We start from the raw sequence: 18,909 nt of genomic DNA, 5'->3' as shown, positions 1-18,909 counted from the left end.
GAACAAGTGCTCAGCCCTTGGCAGAGAACCTGCACAGGTAAGGAAGTAGTGAACACCAGTTATTGTCATGTTGCCCAGAGAAGGGATGCTTCCCAGTACGTGGAAGTTCCAACAGCAACAACAAATTCACAAGGACCCCGTGAGTTTCCCAGACTGCGACTCTTTCCAGGAGTAGAAAGCCCCGTCTTCCTCCCACGGAGCGGCTGGCGCTTTCTAATGGTTGGCCATGCAATTAGCAGCCCAACATGTCACCACGATGCCACCATGCAGTGGGTGTTTAACACACACTGAGCTCCAGCCATGCTGAAACGCTGCCAAGGCTGCCACTCCATCCTCCATTGTCATTGCCGGCCATTCCTCCCCGCGTCCCCCAGGTCTGCGCACTCTGCACAGCAAATGGAAACCCAACTCCTGATATGCCTGGGCTGCCCCTGTCGTCCCATCAAGCCCTCTGCTCATGTCCCACTGGCCTCGGGACCTGGGTGCAAGCGGTCTCTCTGTTCGCTGGGTATTCTGATGACGTTTTACATTTTAAAATATTATATATTCCGTGCAAGTGGAACATATGTCTGTGTGTGTTTCCAAAACTGTCACTGTTTATAGTAGTAACAAGCCTCATCTTCTTCCTATGGAGCGGCTGGTGGTTTTGAACTGCTGACCTTGCAGATCATAGCCCAACTTGTAACCACTATGCCACTAGAGGCACGTGTATGTGTATGTATATATGTTCTAATAGATCTAATAGGAGCCTTGGTGGTGTAGTGGCTTACACATTGAGCTTACTAACCACAAGGTTAGTGGTTCAAACCCACTAGTTGCTCCTCGGGAGAAGATGAGGCTGTCTGCTCACATAAAGATTTACACCTCAGCTCTATCCTGTCCTGTCGACAGCCGTGAGTCTGGTTCTACATGTAGGTGTATGTATATGAGTCAAGAAAAGCTATAACCTCCCCATGCCCAATAGCATTTTTTATTTTATTTTCCAAATGGTTCTATGCAGGGCAGGGAGCCTGGTGGGACAGTGGGTCACATGTTGGACTGCCAAATGCAGGGTCACCAGTTCAACTCCAGCAGACACTCCTCCGGGGCAAGATGAAGCTCTCTGCTCCTGTGGAGAGTTACAGCCTCACCCTGGGGAGCAGTTCTGCTCTGTCCTGTGGGGTCGCTATGAACCAGAGTGGACTTGGTGGCAGTTGGTTTGGGGACGCAGGAAAGCTGCGGATGTTTATAAAGGTGTAACCGGCCATGCTGCTGAGCATGCTCATTAATTTAATAGCTTTTGACATGGCATCTTCTTACATTCATCACCTCCCTTTCATTATTTGTTTATTCTTCTTTACGAGTAGTATCGTTTATCAGTGCCTCCTTTTCCTTATTTATTCTGCACCAACCTAAGCTGCCAGGGCCAGGCACAGGGAGTTGGCACCCTGCCCCTCAATGAGCTCTTTGTTTGTTTGTTGAATGTGAAATCACCCTGGATCTAAATTTAGACTTTGGACCCCAAATCTATATCAAGACCCACCCCCTCCTCGCTTCCTTTCTTCCTTTCTTCTTTGGCATTTCTCTGGAAGTTGTTCCCCAAACCCACCCCCACCCTCTTTTACTCTAAACTTCTGCTGTCTCTTCCTTGTAGGCATAGGCATGTCTGAACAACTCATTTCAGTAAATTTTGGTTTTGACCAAATCTTGGTTGGGATAGGGTCTGAGTGTCTGGGGCCGGCTGTCCACAGCTCCGCAGACAAATGTCGTGCTCGTTCATTGTGATGAACACAGTCAGTCAAATACGTCCTCCAACCTAGTCCTCGCTACACGTGGGCCACTGCTTTTCTGGACAAAAAATAGGCAGAACTTCAACCAGGTCAAAAAAAACAAACAAACGAAAAACACCAGGTTCAGGACAGGCAGGACAGTGCCGGGATGGCTGCTCTGAACTACCAAGTCCTGAGGGCTCTGGTCTCCTTCTCGATCCCCCCTCCAACCCCCCCTCCTTGTGCTGCTGGAGATCTGGCCATCACAGCTAAGTTCCAGGAAGCAGGGTGGCAGAAGGACAAACTCCCTTACTTTTAAGGAAACTTCTTGAAGCCCTTCATCACCTAGCTAAGCCAGTGCTTGGCTGCATGGCCATCTGCATCTTCAAGGAAGGAATAGCATGGCTAGTCCTTTATTTCCGCAACAACAAAGGAGGAGGAGGAGAGTAGCCACTGAGAAGCCTTGTGCAGACCCTGCTGGGCATGACATACTCCAACAACTTCCCACCGTTTTTGAGCCCCTTCATTCCACCAATAACAGGAGAGGGCTGCCTGGGTTGACCCAGAGCACCTCATTCCAATAGAATCCCGCCTCTCAGGTGGGGGCAGCTCTGGGTCTTCGTGGGCAGGGCAGTGTAAGTTAAGAGGTTGTCCTAGGAAGGGGCCACTCCTTTCTTCTGTTCCACCGTTTGGCCTGGGAAAGACTGCCAGGGTTTGCAGCGGTCACGTTCCCTGCCTTGGCCCACGCAGTAGGGTGGAAAGCCTGTCTTTAGGATGGGCTGCAGTCCCAGCTGCCCCATCCCCAACTCTTCCTCTGCCCTGAGGGGGTTCCTGGTGCCTGGGCTCTGAAACCCCACACAGCTCTTCCCTCACCAAAGTGGGGCACCGGGCTGGGCACAAACAAAGGGCTTCATGGCCCCTTGAAGGACCAGAGGGCTGAACATCACCATCTGTGATTCTCGGGCTTGTGGTGTCCAGAAATGACCTTGGGGTCATTGCATGTCAAGTGCAATCGGTATGTTGGCAGAATGATTCACCTTTCTGTGTGTGGAGCACTCCCTGTGTGCCCAGCGCTGTTCCAGCTATTGCATGCCCCATCATCCTAAGCACCCCTAATGAGCTGCCTCGTTGGGCAGGAGAAGAATGCTGAGCTCTGGAAGGTAAGCTCCTTGCCCAGCTTCTAAGAGATAGAGGGGAACTTGGACCCAGGCATCTGACCCAGGGGAGACCCGTCAGCTGGCCGGAGGCAGCACCTAGAGTCTTGGACTTAGGAAGCCTAAGAGCTGGGTTCCAGCCTCAGTCTGCCTGGGCAAGCCACATCTCCTAGAAAGCAGGAGCGGAGCTGAGCCCCCACAAGCCCAAAACCACAACGAACCTGAGAATGGCCTGGGAGTAAATATTAGACATAATTGAATGAACAGATAAAATGAGAGACTAAGGATGAAGTTCCGTGATGGGTCCTCTCTTACTTACCATGGATGTGTGAGTGCGCTATAATTTAGCAATATACTTACTGGATCTTCGGTTTGCTGCTATTCTCCCAGCTGATATTAAGAAACAGGAAACATGACCAGTAACAGTGGATTTGTCCTTGGATTCTCAGGACAGCCGCAGCTGGCAGTGGCCCTCTCTGAGCTTGTCGTTTTCTTCATTGCCACGGGGTTTGATTCTGACTCATAGTGATCCCAGTGATACAGAATAGAACTGAGCAACCTCTGTCTCTTTCTCTAACACTAGGTTCCTGGTTGAGTCTGGTTGTAAATCAAAGTGGCGGGCAGGAACTGTGAGCTGGCCCAGCCACGAATGGGAGGGTGTGTCCTGGGGGCCAGTCCTGGCAGAACTGGCACTCCTGTCTGGCCACTGTGGCCATGTGACACAGTTGGCCAGGTCTCCCGTAAGATTCCCAAGAAACCAGAGATCCGGAGTGGTGTCTGCCGTCTCTGGACTTGCCACTTTCAGAAACCTGAATGCCAAACCCGTTGCCATGGTGTCTAGTTTTAGTTGGTTCCGAGACTTACAGTGACCCAACCCTGTAGAACCTGGAAGACCCGCCCCACCCCCAGGGGCCTCCCAGGCTGTCCGTCCTCATGGAAGCCGACGGCCACGTGTCTCTGGAGGAACGGCCGGTGGGTTCAAACCGCTGGCCTCTAGCAGCCACGCGCTTTCACCATGGAGCCACCAGGGCTCGTGTGTAGAGACGGGAGAAACCACAGAAGCCTGTGTGTTGCCTGGTTTCGCCCTTGAGACTGCAGAGCCAGAGCTAGATAGTGGCTTAAGCCCCATCTGCCTCCAGAAGGCCAGGTTATAGGCAGCTCCCTTCGCTCCCTGAGGACGCCAAGGCCTGTCTCTGCACATACCCGCTAAAGGGAAAACTGGTCGAATCTGATTAGTAAGGTAGAACTGAGGTCATGATAGTGGGCTGAAGGAAGCACCAAGCATGCACACTGCTACAGATAAGAGCCCGAAATACAGGGACTCCAGGATAGACAAACCCCTCTGGGACAACAAGGAGAGTAGAGATACCAGGAGGATTAGGAGAGGGTGGTGGGAGAAAGGGGGAATTGATCACAAGGATCAACTAGAACCCCCTCCCAGGGGGATGAATAATGGAAAAGTGGGTGAGGGGTGACCGAGGACAATGGAAGATATAGAAAAAGTAATCTATAACTTATCAAGGGTTTGTGAGGGAGGGTTGGGGGGGGGGAAGGGGGAAGAAATGGAGAGCTGATATCAGGGGCTCAAGTGGGAAGAGAATGCTTTGAAAATGATGATGGCGGCATATGTGCAAATGTGCTTGACACACTGGAGGAATGCATGGATTGTGATAAGAGATGTAAGAGCCCCAATAAAAGTATTCAAAACATAAAATAAGGGAAGCCTGGACCCCTGAGGCACCAGGTGAGGCAGGGACCATGGGGGTGCTGCTGCAGTTGCTAGAACAGCCAAGGAGAAGGAGCAGCCTGGTGGCAGTGGTCTGGGAGTTGTGGTCTCTTGGGACCTCTAGCTAGGCACACCTGAGCTGGCCCACCTGGTCTGCTAATGCATCTGGTTTCTCTTGTGAGAAGGGAGAACTGCGCGGCTTGCTGAAAGCCACGCAGGAGGTAGAGCGGGAGTGAGAACAGGTCTGACTGGGTTCTGTCTGAGCTTCCAGGAGGGGAAGGGGAAACCCCAGGCATCCCTTCCTTCCCTTGGAGGTAGGAAGGAGGAAGTTGGGCCTGCAGAGGGGTGGGGATACGGGTGATGGGGTGATGGGGCAAGAGGCCAGGGCTACAATGTGGAATCTCTTTGCCAGGCCTGTAGGTTCTTGAAAGAAGAGAGGCAGCAGTGGGGTGAACTGAGCTGAACCAAGGGTGAGGGGTTACCACCTACTGGCCCATCCAAATCCCACTTCCCAACCTCCCAAAGCCCCCTCCCCCTCCCCAAAGAATGGGGCATTCTCTTGCCGCACTCTAGTTGCACAATCCCATTTCCCAGGAGCCCTGGTAGCACAGTGGGCTACACGCTGGGCTTCAAACCACAAGGTCGGCAGTTTGAAACCACTTTCAGCCACTCTGAGGGAGAAAGGCGCTTTCGTCCCCCATCTAGATGTACAGTCTTGGAAACCCACGGGGGCAGTTCTACTCCTGAGGGTCAGTCTCTATCAGTGGGCATCACCACGGTGGCAGTGAGTTTGAATTGGGGTAGGGGGGAGATAAGGGGCAGGTTGTTAATTTTCACATGAATCACAAACTAGAATACCCACGCCACTTGGGCTCAAGCCCCAAAGAGGGAAAGCGTCCCCTATATAAAGATAATAAACCAGGCCCAGAGCTAATCTAAGGGACATTCCTCTATTGGTATCACCGGCCTATTGCTTCATGTGGCGCTGGCTGGGCAGAAAAAGATCCACTAAGCGGGAGGTTGTGGGGTCTCTCTATAAACCTGTAATTGACTTTGAGGGAGGTGGGCTACTGAAACGATCTGCACGAGGATGTTAGGTCCCTGCTATGGTGTGGGCCAGACTGTATAAGGTGTCCAGGTGTGATCGGGTCCGGCTATGTGCTGGGGGGGAGCGCTCGGTCCAGGTGAGTGAGAAGACAGACACACTGGGAATGACTGCCTAGCTGCAGCCTGGCCATTGTGGAGCGGTGACTAATGCCCCTACGCCTGTCCTCAAAGCTGACGCTTCTCCACCATACCAGTGTCATTTGCCATCAGATTGGCCCTGGGCTCACACATGACAGCCCCACAGGTGACAGAGCAGGACCGCTGCATGGGGGGCTCGTGGCTCCAACCTTCCCTGGAGTTACTGAGTGGGGTCAAAGTGCCACATTTTATGTTACCAGCCACGCGGGACCATCTTCCCACTCAGGCTCCCGGTAATAAGAGCTGACCCTAGGGAAGGAGCCCTGATGCCCAGCGGGGTGCGTGTTGGGCTGCTCACCCCAAGGTGGGTGGTTCAAACCCGCCATCCGTTCCTCGGGAGAAAGACAGAAGGCTGCCTGCTCCCATACGGATTTCATCTCAGAAACCCCTCCGGGGCAGGTCTGACTGTTTTACGGCGTCACCAGCGGTTGGAGTCAGCTCGGTGGCAGTGGCTGTAGCCCTAGGTAAGGGCTTCTGATTCGCCAGGCCCTGTGGGAAATGGCATTTCCAGCCCTTTACAAACCGCGAGGTGAATACTGTTACCGTCCCCGTTTTACAGATGAGAAAGACCAAGCCACAGAGGGGCCACGTGAACGTGGCTGAGGTCAACTAGGACGTGGCAGAGCTGGGGAACCCCGGGCCTGTCTGACAGTTTTGCTCCAACTGGGCATTGGTAGGGAATCAGGCATGGCATGGGGTGGTCACTGGGAAGCTGATAAACAGATGAGGTGATGGATCTGAGGGGACCAGAGCAGCTGTTCTTCAAGGCCTGCCCATCTAGTGAGTTCTCTCATTTCAGGAGAAAAGACCACATTGATAGTATACTTCAGGTTCCCGTGTTTTTGTAACAGATCCTAGGTCCGCACAACCACCCATCTGCCAGTTTGTCACGCGGTGACCTGTGCGTGGTTAGATGCCAAGAGACGAGTCCGCTGGCACTCCACATCCAGCAGGGTCACCCCTGGTGCGGAGCAAAGCATGAAAAGCCTGCCATCTACTTCTGAAACGTAGCCACTCCAGCCCTCAAGGATCACCACCGAATAGTGTCCAACAGAGTGCTGGAAGATGCGCCCTGGGTCCCCAGCCTGGAAGTCATTCAGGCATCCCAGCTCTATTGTCTGTGGGGTCACCACGGGGCAGAGAGCTCATCAGCTCTCACCCCAATGTGGCCCATGGATGTGGCCAGCCCTTGTGGAACATGTGCCCATGGTGAACCCCTCATACCAGACAAAAGGACGCTTCTGCTGCAGCAGAACCCATCTGGTTTCTACGGGCCCTTCAAGGCAGGCTTTATAAGGAGACTGCATCTCCTTCCTCATCCTCCGCTTCCAACCAAAGGCAACCTCCCATCTACCTGCCTGGCTTCTGTCCACAGATCAAAGTTGCCCGAAGATCAGGCCAGTCCGCTGTCCTGTGTTCCTCATGTCTTGCAGCCGTTTGCGCAACTCTGAGCTCCAGCAGACTGTCCCCTTAGCCGGCCCTTCCTCGATGGACAGGCTCTTGGGTGATTTCCCACACTGAGCTACTAGTCAACAAGGCCCTCCCTGCCGCCGGGCTGGTTCTCCCTCCCTGACACCCCGTGGGACAGAGTAGGAGTGCCAGATGGACTGCCCACGGTGGCTGCCCAAAACGGGCTTGACTGGAATCACTGTGAGGACGGCACAGGGCCGGACAGTGCTGCTTTCTGTGGTACGGCGTGTCGCTGTGACCCCAGACACACTCAAGGACACCTAATGACAACTGTACCTATTAGGGACATGAGCCCATTGTCTGGGATGCACCCGCCAATATCCCCCACCCCCACCCCGGGGTTGTGATCTTTTTCATTTTTATTTTTTACTGTGTTTTTAAGGTTGGTTGGTTGGTTGGTTCTGACTGCACATAAGGTTGGGGGTTTGGGTGTGGGGTTTGTTTCCCTGTCTGTCTGCCGGTTTGGTTCCGTTTGTCTCCACATTGGTGGACTTGAATGCATTAAGCTTCTCTGTCGTTCCCTCTGGATGTGTGAGTCCTGGCTGGGAAGGCTTTGCCCAACTACAAAGGACTTCGCCTGCTCCTAAGAAGCCAGCTGGTTCACAGACAGGGGAGATGACAAGAGAAAAGAGGGACCCCCCCCCCAGCACTGTCTCTTGCTAGACTGTAAACGTGCAGCTGCTCACCTGGTTTTGTTCTCTGTCCCCCCTGCTGTAGGCTGGCCCGAAGGTCCGTCCGAGGCAGCCGGCACCATGACCTTCCTTGTCCATCTGCTGGTCTGCATCTTTGCCACGGGCTCCTGGGTGACCATCAATGGGCTCTGGGTAGAGCTGCCCCTGCTGGTGACGGAGCTGCCTGAGGGCTGGTCCCTGCCGTCCCACCTCACAGTGATCATCCAGCTGGCCAATGTCGGGCCCCTCCTGGTCACCCTGCTCCATCACTTCCGGCCTAGCTGCCTTCCTGAGGTGCCTGTCATCTTTGCCCTGCTGTGTACTGGGACTGTAACCTGCACCCTCTTTGCTTTCCTCTGGAACATGACCACCTGGGTGCTGGGCAACCATCACAGCATTGCCTTCATGGTTCTCACCTTCTTCCTGGCCCTGGTGGACTGCACGTCTTCGGTCACCTTCCTGCCCTTCATGAGCCACCTGCCTGCTCGCTACCTCACCACCTTCTTTGTGGGTGAAGGATTCAGCGGCCTCCTGCCCGCCCTGGTGGCTCTTGCTCAGGGCTCTGGTCTCACCACCTGCGTCAACATCACGATTATACCAGACACCACCCCAAGCCCCGAGGCCAACAGCACGACTGGCATCACACAGGTACCTGGCAGGGCCCAGAGCCATTGCCTCCCTCTGGGTTTCATCATGAGCCCAACCTGCTGAGTCCCTGGGTTTCCTAGACATCAGGTAGACGAGTGTTCTTCTTACCTGTCTGTACCTTAGATCACCTGGGGAGGCTATTTGCATCCACTACAGCAAGGCTCTTGGAGGGTGGAGCTACTTGGAAGGCGTGTGTATCTGGGAATTCTATTTGAGAACATGATCTCCTGGCCCCTGGCAGTCCAGGCAACCCAGTGACAGTGCAGTGGCCCCGTTGGCCAAGCCCACCAACGTCTGCAAGCAGTGGGCCGTTCAGGCTGTAAAGAGCTGTCCATCAGTTCCGTTCAAGGGTTGCCAACAGGTAGGTCTGCACAAGGTTTTGATTTTCAAGGTCTCTTGGATTTCAGACTTGCAGACTTGTGGTTGGAATTCTTCAGGTGATCCTAAGGACCAATCAGGATGGAGGATCACAAATCTTAGACATGGTTTTAATACCTCACACCCAAAGATCTGATCAGCCCTCCTACTCACATCACCCAGGGTCCTGACCGACCCTCATCCAACATCACCCAGGGACCTGACCCACCCTCATCCCATCATTACCCAGGGTCCTGGCCAACCCTTGCCTGGATATTACCTGTGCACCTAACTGACCTCCACCCCAACGTCTCCCAGGGCCCTCTCCGACCTTGGTTTTGCCTTTCCCCAGGGAGCCAGCAGCACCCTGGTGTCTGACCTCATGAGGACGGCAGCCTCCTCCACACGCCTAGAGAGCCGCTCCCTCCCGGCCTACTTCCCACCCTGGACCTTCTTCTTCCTGCTCTCCTGCATGATGGCCTGCTGCCTGCTGGCCTTCTTCTTCCTGTGGCGTCGGCTCCAGCATTGGGAGGCCTCCACGGAAGACCTCCTCAGCTCCCAGATCAGCCTCCCCCCCTTCCCGCAGCAGGACAAGCAGGACGTGGGTCCCCAGGGCCCAGAGGACGGCATCAAGGCCCAGAGGCCCCTGGAGGCGGAGAGGGCCTCCCTCCGCCTGCCCCAGCTCTCCGTCATCTACTTCCTGGTGGGCTTTGTGAACGCGCTCACCAATGGCGTGCTGCCCTCAGTGCAGACCTACTCCTGCCTGTCCTACGGGCCGGTCGCCTACCACCTGGCTGCCACCCTGGGCTCCATGGCCAACCCTCTCGCCTGCTTCGTCGCCATGTTCCTGCCCACGAGGTCTGCCCCACGGGCCCTGGGGCACTCGGGGGGCGGGGGTTCCCTCAGAGCCCAGCGTTCCTCCAGTCTGCCCCTAGCCAGCTGTGTGTGCAGCGGTTAAGCTCCTGTCTCTGCTCCTCCACTGCTTTCGTTCAAACCCCAGCTCGGCCACGGGCTCGTTTCTCTGGGAAATGGAGAGGATGGCAGCTCCCAGTGCCTCGGGTGGCTGGCAGGATGGAATGAGACCCTTCCCTAGAGCTCACAGAGCGGTCCGTGGCCCTCGGCAGGCCCTCTGAAGGTAGCAGTCAGCAGCCCCCGTGGGGAGGGACGGGCAGCTACACGCAGGTCCTCGTCTACAAACGAGGAAATAAGCAGGGAGAAAGGGCATGTCCTGTTCTAACCCCCAGCATTCCAGCTCTGCCCTGCTGGCCTCCGGCCCCCAGCCCCCAGCTGGACTCTGTGGAGCTGCCATCCCGGCAGAAGGACTGAGGAAGGCGGTAGAGAATGCAAATCGAGTCTGGGATTTGAGTGGATGCCAAGCAAGCTGGGTGGGACTGGTGCAGAGATGCAGGGACTCCAGGCCCCTAGGAGGAAGGAATGCCCACACTGTAACGCCAAGAGCCTCCCATCTACCCTCTGCCCAGCCTGGCGCTCACTAGCTCCAGTTCCACCTCCCTGCACCTGCCCACCCCACTCTCTCCCAACCCAAGAAGAAGAAAACAAGGACGGGGCGTTGGACCGAAAGGGCCCAGTTTCCAGGAAGCGGAACTTTCTCCCTTCCTGCAGCTGGTGGAACAAGGCACCGAGTGGCAGACACGAATAGGAACATACCCTTGGGCCCCTTTGAAGGCTGGAGGCCCAAAGTCAAGGTGTTGGCAGGGCCAGGATCTTCCTGAAGGCTGAAGGGGAAGCTCCTCCTTCGCTTGTCTAGCTTCTCGCGGTTCCAGGCATTCCATGGCTTGCGACAGCGTAGCCCCCCTCGGTGCCTCCATCTGCCCTCGGGTCTGTCGTTAAAGGCTACCATTCACATTGTGCCAGGGCCCGGCCTACTCCAGCATGAGCTCGTTCGTGGCAGCGAATGACAGCTACTAAGACCCTATTTCCAAATAAGTTCACCTTCCCCGGCACCATGAGCGAAGACGTCACTATATCTTTCCAGGAGAGACAGCCCAACCCACCATCAGGCGTAACCCCCAGGAGGAGGCCTGAGCTCTATGGGGAAGTCGCCCAAGAGGCCCCAAATCTGCAGAATCCAGAGCTGCAGAGCTTGACTGTCACAGAATCAGAGAACTTTCAGCAGCAAATGTCCTTAGCGGCAGGGACAGACCCTTTTTCTCACCCAGGGTGGAGACCAAGCTTGGGGCTCTGGAGAGTGTGGAGAGGCAGTGGCCTCTCCTGTGAGGTGTGCAGGCCCCCTGCAGAGCAAGCCTCCTGGTAGGCCGGCAGTCCCCAGCTTCAAGGGCGTCTGGAGGTCAGGCAAACACCCTCTGGCAGTGACAGGGGTAGCTGAGGTCGCACGGCATACCTGCAGTGCTGTGATTCAAGACAGTGCTGTGATTCAAGACTGTCTTCTAGTTGGTCCCTTTTCCTGGCTGAAGTGAGGGCTGTGATGGCAGGAAGTCGCAGTCGATACGGTGATCGCGTAAGATGGGGCCCAGGGCCAGAGTCAGGGGCTGCGCACACGGTTCCTGCAGGTCACCAGGGCCCCGGGAATGGTGGCCATTCCACGTGGACCCCAGGGAAGGGGGGAGCAGAGGGCAGCAGCTCACCCGCCCCGCTCTGTCTTAGGTCTCTGCTGTTCCTGGGGGGCCTCTCCGTGCTCGGAACTGGGTTTGGGGCCTACAACATGGCCATGGCTGTGATGAGCCCTTGTCCACTCCTGCAGGGCCACTGGGCTGGTCAGGCCCTCATTGTAAGTATCTCCCCCTCCCACCTCTCAGTCAAGTGCTCAGGAAACTCAAGTGCAGCCGCCTATTGCCCAAAGTCTCTCTGGAAACCCTGGTGTGGGTGGGGAAGGGGAGGAGGCCCTGTTCATTTGGAAGTTGGGTAGGGCTGAGCAATTGGGGTGGGGGGTGTCACAGCCCTGCCTCTCTGAACCCCACATGCTTCCCACCTATGTGCCTTCTCTCAGGTGCTTTCAAGTTGATCTCAGGGACCACAAACCCTCCTGGGCCGCCTTTTGTTTGGGATGATGGTTGATTCCTGGGGACCCTTAGCCCTATGTCACCCCATAAGGCTTTTTTTGCACTTCGAGGTCATTATCCTAATGGCTCCTCCGATGAGCAGCCTTGGGGTCCCCCACCCCCCCACCCCCCGCTTCACCCTGCCTCTCCCTCCGCCTATCTCTGCAGGTGGCTTCCTGGGTGCTCTTCTCCGGTTGTCTGAGCTACGTCAAGGCAATGCTGGGCGTGGTCCTGCGGGAGCACAACCACCGGGCGCTCCTGTGGTGTGGGGTGGCTGTGCAGCTGGGCTCGCTGGTGGGAGCGGTGCTCATGTTCCCGCTGGTCAACGTGTTGAGGCTCTTCTCCTCCGCTGACTTCTGCAGCCTTCAATGCTCCTCGTAGGCTGGCTGGAGACACACACGCCACGACAAGGCACCAAGCCCACTCCATCATTAGCACCTGGCATCCGATACCCAGTGAGGCAAGGGCTATGCCCGAGGACACGGGGCAGAGGGTAGAGGAGTGGAGAGGCAGGGCCATTAGGAACCGAGGGGAATGCAGCAGGTCTCCCAGGCAACGGGCCTGAAGATGCAAAGCGGGACCCTACCCAACTCCGTGCCACCCCGTGCAGCCCGCCCGCCCTTCGCTGGTTGCCTCCTGGTTGATTTGAAGCATCCGGCGGTGGGAGTCCTGCCCAAGGAGAAAGCAGGCTGGCAGGGGAACATCCGGGAGAGCTGGTCCTCTCCAGCTGGGTGACTTTGAGGAAGTTACTTCACTTCTCTGTCAGTCCGCTTCCTCATCTGAAAAATGGTGTTATAATAAATAGTGCCTCTCTCACAGGCTTGTCGCAAGGGTGAAAGCGAGAGCCCCAGCATGTAGCAAGCCGTCTCGGGTCTTTCCCTGCTCGGATCCCTATCAGTAAGACAGAGTGGCACTTAGCACACCTCAAAGTGGCCAAATGCATGGAGAGGTGACCGCTGCTCCCTCTTTCTTTGCCCTCTGCCCTCCCAGAAGAACTTACAGGAGACAGCATCTAGTAGGTCTGCCAGGGAGGGTTTGGGAGCCACAGTGTCAATGTCAAGTCCTCCATGTCTCTTCCGGTCCCCTCTTAGCTCACAGGGACCTGCTCCCTAGAGAGTAAGAAGCCTATGGGAGGTCAAATTATTTAAGGGGGTGGGGGCGGGGGGCTCCTACCTTTCCCTCTGAAAGTGAGCTCCCCGCCAGATGTGGGGCACTGTTAACTTCCAAGTCAATGGAATCTGCTGTGGCTCCTCATGAGTGCGTCCTTCCCTTTGGAACTAAGACCTCGACGCGCAGAGCACAAGTAGGATCGGAGGACAGAAAGCAAAATGTTGTGAAACTGTCTTAAAATAAGAGGGGAATGGTGTCCTCCCCATTTCCGCCTCCTGGTTCCCAGACTCGTGAATCCCTGTTATGGGAGAAGCAGCGCCATATATTGGATGCTGGTTTAGAACATATACAGCCCTTGGGGAAATAATGGCCTAAGCCTGTGTAACCTAGCTGGCCCTGTGTGTCTCACTCCATCTTTCTATTAAGCCAGTGGCTTCAAGATGTTGGGGGGCATGGTAAGAAGAACTAACTCCATGAGCGTGGGGCAACACGACCCTTTATTTGCTGCCGAGCTCCTTGGCACTCTGTGCGGGGTTGCCGTAGCATGGACAAGGCAGTCATCTGTCAGTCCACACAGAGGAGAGCTTTGGCAAACGCACTGCATGTGGGGAAGGCACATGCATTCAGGATGCAGTGTGCATTCCAGGAGGAATAAAGCTCTGCCCTTTCCAGGATGGAAGTGGTCGGACATTATCAACCTGATCTAATCGCCAGGTGGCTGGCTGATCTCCCGTAAGAATGGTCCCATATTGTGAACTCAGTGATGGTATCTGCTGCTGGCCGATGCTGGCCGATAGGGCACTCAGCAGTGACTACAGGCCTAGGCCAATCTTTGTGAGAAGTCTAGGTTCTGAGCCCATGGGTAACCTTCCCATGAGCTCATGGGGCAATGACAGGAGTGACTGTGGAAAGAAGCTGGCTGGCATGCGTAGAATGCACTATTCTATCCACATGAAAGTTAGAACCCTCCTCTGCTGAGGTCAGCCTTTAGTGCGTATTGACATGAGACACAAATATCTTCACTTCTGAGGCTCATTGAGAGAGCCCTATCCACATAACCACTTCCTCATACCTCCTTGTCACCAATTTCTTAATAGTGTTCCTTCCGAGTCCCTGACAATCCAGCCAAACCATGGGCCCTGGCCCATGAATCAGTATACAATGAAGCACCTGGTCACTCACCCCTTCTTCCAAGAAAGTGAACAACCGGGTCCTCTGATCAAAAGGTTCTGCACGAGGGAAGGATTTCCCTTCATCACTGCCCTTCAGGGAGGCTCAGAGAGGGGTTGTATCGCTGCCAATGTTCACTGCTAGGCAGTGCCTGCCTGTCACACAGAGCCGCCTATCATCTAGACGTGAGGGTTTTCTTCTTCAGTCAACGGATTGCAAGAGACGGCACGAAGTCAGAGATGCAGACCAGGAGAGGGAAGATCGTGTGGCGGGAGTGGGTCCCCTCGGCATTTGGGCCGTTTCCTCAGAAGGTACTTGTGTCTTCAGGCCCCCCTTGAGTCCTGTCTCACAGATACCATTACTGCGTAATGATGCAGTGCTGCCGTACACATCCAACTTGAAGAGGCTGTGGGCCAGACAACACAGAGCTCACAATGGGCAGCCCCGGTCACATCGGGGACTTAGTGTAGCCCAAAACTAATTCTCAAAAGTAAAGCAGTTGCCTGCAAAGGATGGCAGAGCTCTGTGCTCAGGGTTTGTGCTGTGATTCATCAACAGGGATCTGCCCAGGTGTCTAAACGGCCTCTCTATCTGCCATCAGTGCTTCAAGACCATTGGACCAGCACATCTTGTGGCCCAAGTAGCAAAACAGCCTGCATGGCTTTCTCAACCGGAACCAGTTGCAGAACTTTCTCTTGTTCTAGGCCCCACTCAAAACTAGCAGCTTTCTGAGTCGCTTAATAAATAGGCCAGAAGGGAGCCTGGCTATCAAAAGATATAGCATCTAGGGGCTTAAAGATGTGAAGGTAAACAAGCGGCCATCTAGCTCAGAAGCAATAAAACCCGCATGTTAGAAGCATACCAGCCTGTGTCATCATGAGGTGTCGAAGGGATCAGGTATCATCAGAACAAAAAATCATATCATTGTGAATAAGGGGGAGTGTGGAGTGGGGACCCAAAGCCCATCTATAGGCAACAGGACATCCCTTTACAGAAGGGTTGTGGGTGATGAGCCAGTCAGGGTGCAGGGTAGCAATGATGAAACATACAACTTTCCTCTAGTTCCTAAATGCTTCCGCCTCCCCCCACTCCACTATCATGATCCGAATTCTACCTTACAAATCTGGCTAGACCAGAGGATGTACACTGGTACAGATAGGAACTGAAAACACAGGGAATTCAGGACAGATGATCCCTTCAGGACGAGTGGTGAAAGTGGTGAAAGTGGTGAAAGTGGTGATACTGGGAGAGTGGAGGGAGGGTGGGGTAGAAAGGGGGAACTGATCACAGTGGTCTACATATAACTTCCTCCCTCAGGGACGGACAACAGAAAAGTGGGTGATGGGAGATGTCAGACAGGACAAAATAATAATTTATAAATTATCAAGGGTACATGAGGGAGGGAGGGGCAGGGAGGGGAAAATGAGGAACTGATGCCAGAGGCTTACGTGGAGAGCAAATGTTTTGAGAATGATGAGGGTAACGAATGTACAAATGTGCTTTACACAATTGTTGTATGTATGGATTATGATAAGAGTTGTATGAGTCCCCAATAAAATGATTAAAAAGTAAATAAATAGGCCAGAGTAGCACACCCAAATGAGGGCTATATTGCCTCCCAAATCCAAAGATGCCTCTCCTAGATCCCAGCATCATTCTTTAAAGAAATGGGAAAACACCATCAACTCTATATAGAATGGAAAAAGACCCAGGATTAGCCAAGCCTTACTTAAGAAGAACAAAGCAGAAGCCTCTCCTATCCTGATCCCGAAACCTACTGCACAACGGTGGGTGTCCAAACAGCCTGGTTCCAGGAGAAGAGATACACTGACCAACAGAATGGAGCAGAGAACCCACTTGTGCATGCAGAACATGGAAATACTGCATGGTTTAAAGTCAGGAAAGGTGTGTGTCAGGAAAATATCCTCTCACCATACTCATTCAATCTGTATGCTGAGCAACTAATCTGAGAGGTTGGATTAGATCAAGAAATTGGAGGAAGGCTATTTGCAGATGACACACGCTTGTTTGCTGAAAGTGAAGAGGACTCGACACACTTGCTGGTGAAGATCAAGGATTGCAGCCCTCAGTGTGGATGACGACTCAGTGTGAAGAAGACCCAAATCCTCACAACTGGACCCTTAGGGAACGCCGTGACCAATGGGGAAAAGGTTGAAGCTGTCACGGATTTTGTCTTGCTCGTGGAAGCAGCAGTCAAGAGAGCAAAAGACACATTGCACTAGGTCATTTTGCTGCACAAGACCTCTTTAGAGTACTGAAAAACAAAAAATGTTGCTTTGAGGATTAAGGTGCCCCTGGTCCAACCCATGGTATTTTCAATTGCTTCATATGCATGGGAAACTTGGACATTGAATGAGGTAGGCCAGAAATGAATCAATGCATTTGAATTTTTGGTGCTGGAGAAGAATATTGGAAGTACCACGAGCTGCTAAAAAAAGTTGATCTGTCTTGGAAGAAGTACGGCCAGAGCGCTCGTTAGAGGAAATGATGACAAGACTTCATCTTACATACTCAGGACATATTGTGGGGAACTATCAGGCCCTGGAGAAGGACATCGTATTTGGTCAAGAGGAAGGGCTCCAAAAAAGAGGAAGGCCTTCTCGGAAATAGACTGACACCAAGTCTGTGACACTGGAATGAAGCATAGGGACAATCGTGAGGGTGACCCCGAACCAGGCCATGTTTCACGCTGTTGGGCCTCAGGTCATGTGTCAGAGTAGCCAGCGCCTCACAAATCATCATGGGTCTGGTAGGCACAATTGTACAGCTAGAATACATGAAGATTTCAGTAAAGTCATAGAGAATAAGAGAGAGAGGAGAGAAAGTAAAATAAAGGAGTCAGACACATTTCATGGTAGCATGCGCACCTCAATCTCGCTTGACGGTCCATGTGACAATCCAGAGACCAGAGAGGAGCTGGAGGGAGAGGGCTTTCTTTCAAAGCTTATCTATACGCCACAGGAAGGGGTTGTAGCAAAGGCAATACAGTAATGGGAAGGGGATGATCTAGGGGTGCATACGCAATAGGAAGAGTAGGAATCAGGGGTACACATGTGACAAGATGGGCAGATCCTAGATGGAGCATAACCTTGATTGTCCTTGAGCTGGAGACTAGATTTATTCTAAGTTTTCTATGGAAAGGAATCCATGGCCCTTAACAGCAGGGGGTGAGACCCACCTATGCTGAGATAAACAATAGTATCTGATTGCTCTGGATGGCTGATTGCCTACAGGGGGAATATCTCTAAGCATCTGACCTCCCACCACACACTGGCAAACAGCCTCTTAGGTTTGGCATATCTTTGGGGGAGAGAAGACTGGGGGAAAGTCTTTAGAACAGAGTTGATGGCATCTAACAACAATAACAACAACAACCTGATCAAGCCATCGCACGATTGGTGTGTGCCCTCCGGCAATATGGAACATCATGCAAACAGATCGAGACATACCCACAGGCATCACGGCCCGGCTCACAGTAGCAAGAAGATGGAAACGAAGAACGGAGAAATAAATTGTGCGGCATACACACCATTATTAAGGAATCATGATGAAACTGTAACATACCTACATGGGTGAATCGAGAGGACATTGTGCAGAATGAAGCTAGTCGATCAGAAAAAGACAGATCTTGCATGAGGCCACTGTTACAAGAGGGGGAAAAATCATGACAAAGGTTTTCCTACCAAAAGATACAGACTTTAAGGGTGACCATGGGTGGGAGGGGGAGGATGGGAAGGGGTGGAGAGAGGAGGCAATAGGCTAAAGGGAAGACATGTGTTAACTTGGGTGAGAAGAAGATAACATCATAAAGTAGAGTAGGCAAAGGGGTGGGGGATAGAGCAAGTCCTTGGGAGGTTGGCTGCGTTGTTTAAGTTGGGAACCCGATGATCTGATAAATATACTCCACCCTCAGGGCATCGCGCTTGATAAAGAGAGGCAGCAAAAAGGAGGAAAATCTTCCACAGAATGGACGCCACAGGAGCCGCCACAAGGAAGAGGCTCAAACACGACAAGTATGCGGGCGGTGCAGGGCCGGGAAGGGTTCCGTTCTGTGGGACCAGAGCGCTGCTGGGAATCGGAACCGACTTTCTATTCGCCACGTTAGAGTTTTTCAAAAGTTGTGCCAAAAAAAAAAAACATTATCTTTTAAGTGCATTTTTTCCATGAACCCTCAAAAAATCGTTTTAGTGGCATGTACTTCACACATCATCTGACTGACTCATTCCGCCATCTCAGAAGAGTTGTACAATCATCTCCACAATTACAGGACTTTTTCTTCCTCCTGTTCATGGTGGTCAGCTCCCCACTTCCCCACCCCTCCCTGCCATGACCCTAGGTGATTATTCAACCCCTGACTGATTACAAAGCTATACTTGTATAAATATCCCTCTCCTGGGCTTCACAGACAGAAAATCAATCATGGAAAACACAAACAGGAAGCAAACAAACAAAAAAAGCCACACTGAACAAAATATAGGAAAACCTCCGTCGAAAACCTTAAAATTGGAAACAACCACACACGGGTCACAGGGGAGCTGGAGGGTAAGGGAGCAGTACATGTGATGTGGC

General features: G+C 53.3%; 2 protein-coding genes across 3 annotated transcripts in view; one reads left to right on the top strand and one right to left on the bottom strand.

The window, feature by feature from the left end:
• FAM110A (family with sequence similarity 110 member A) overlaps positions 1 to 18,909 on the bottom strand; it is a 201,848-nt gene that overhangs the window by 49,573 nt on the left and 133,366 nt on the right. The window contains exon 3 of one of the 2 annotated variants that reach the window (XR_012787242.1): positions 8,780 to 9,105. The exons of the other annotated variant lie outside the window; for it this stretch is intronic. The gene's annotated coding sequence lies outside the window, so the exon portion shown is untranslated. Of the gene's footprint in view, positions 1 to 8,779; positions 9,106 to 18,909 lie in introns of those variants that run through there. 2 annotated transcript variants of the gene reach the window in all.
• Positions 8,096 to 12,420, top strand: SLC52A3 (solute carrier family 52 member 3). Its single transcript, XM_075563850.1, has 4 exons — positions 8,096 to 8,662; positions 9,372 to 9,877; positions 11,645 to 11,768; positions 12,208 to 12,420. The coding sequence occupies exons 1-4, from the start codon at positions 8,096 to 8,098 to the stop codon at positions 12,418 to 12,420; spliced, it is 1,410 nt and encodes a 469-aa protein (XP_075419965.1).

Source organism: Tenrec ecaudatus, chromosome 12, assembly GCF_050624435.1.
Source record: "Tenrec ecaudatus isolate mTenEca1 chromosome 12, mTenEca1.hap1, whole genome shotgun sequence".
Taxonomy (NCBI): Eukaryota; Metazoa; Chordata; class Mammalia; order Afrosoricida; family Tenrecidae; genus Tenrec; species Tenrec ecaudatus.
This window is presented reverse-complemented; position numbering and strand designations above follow the sequence as displayed.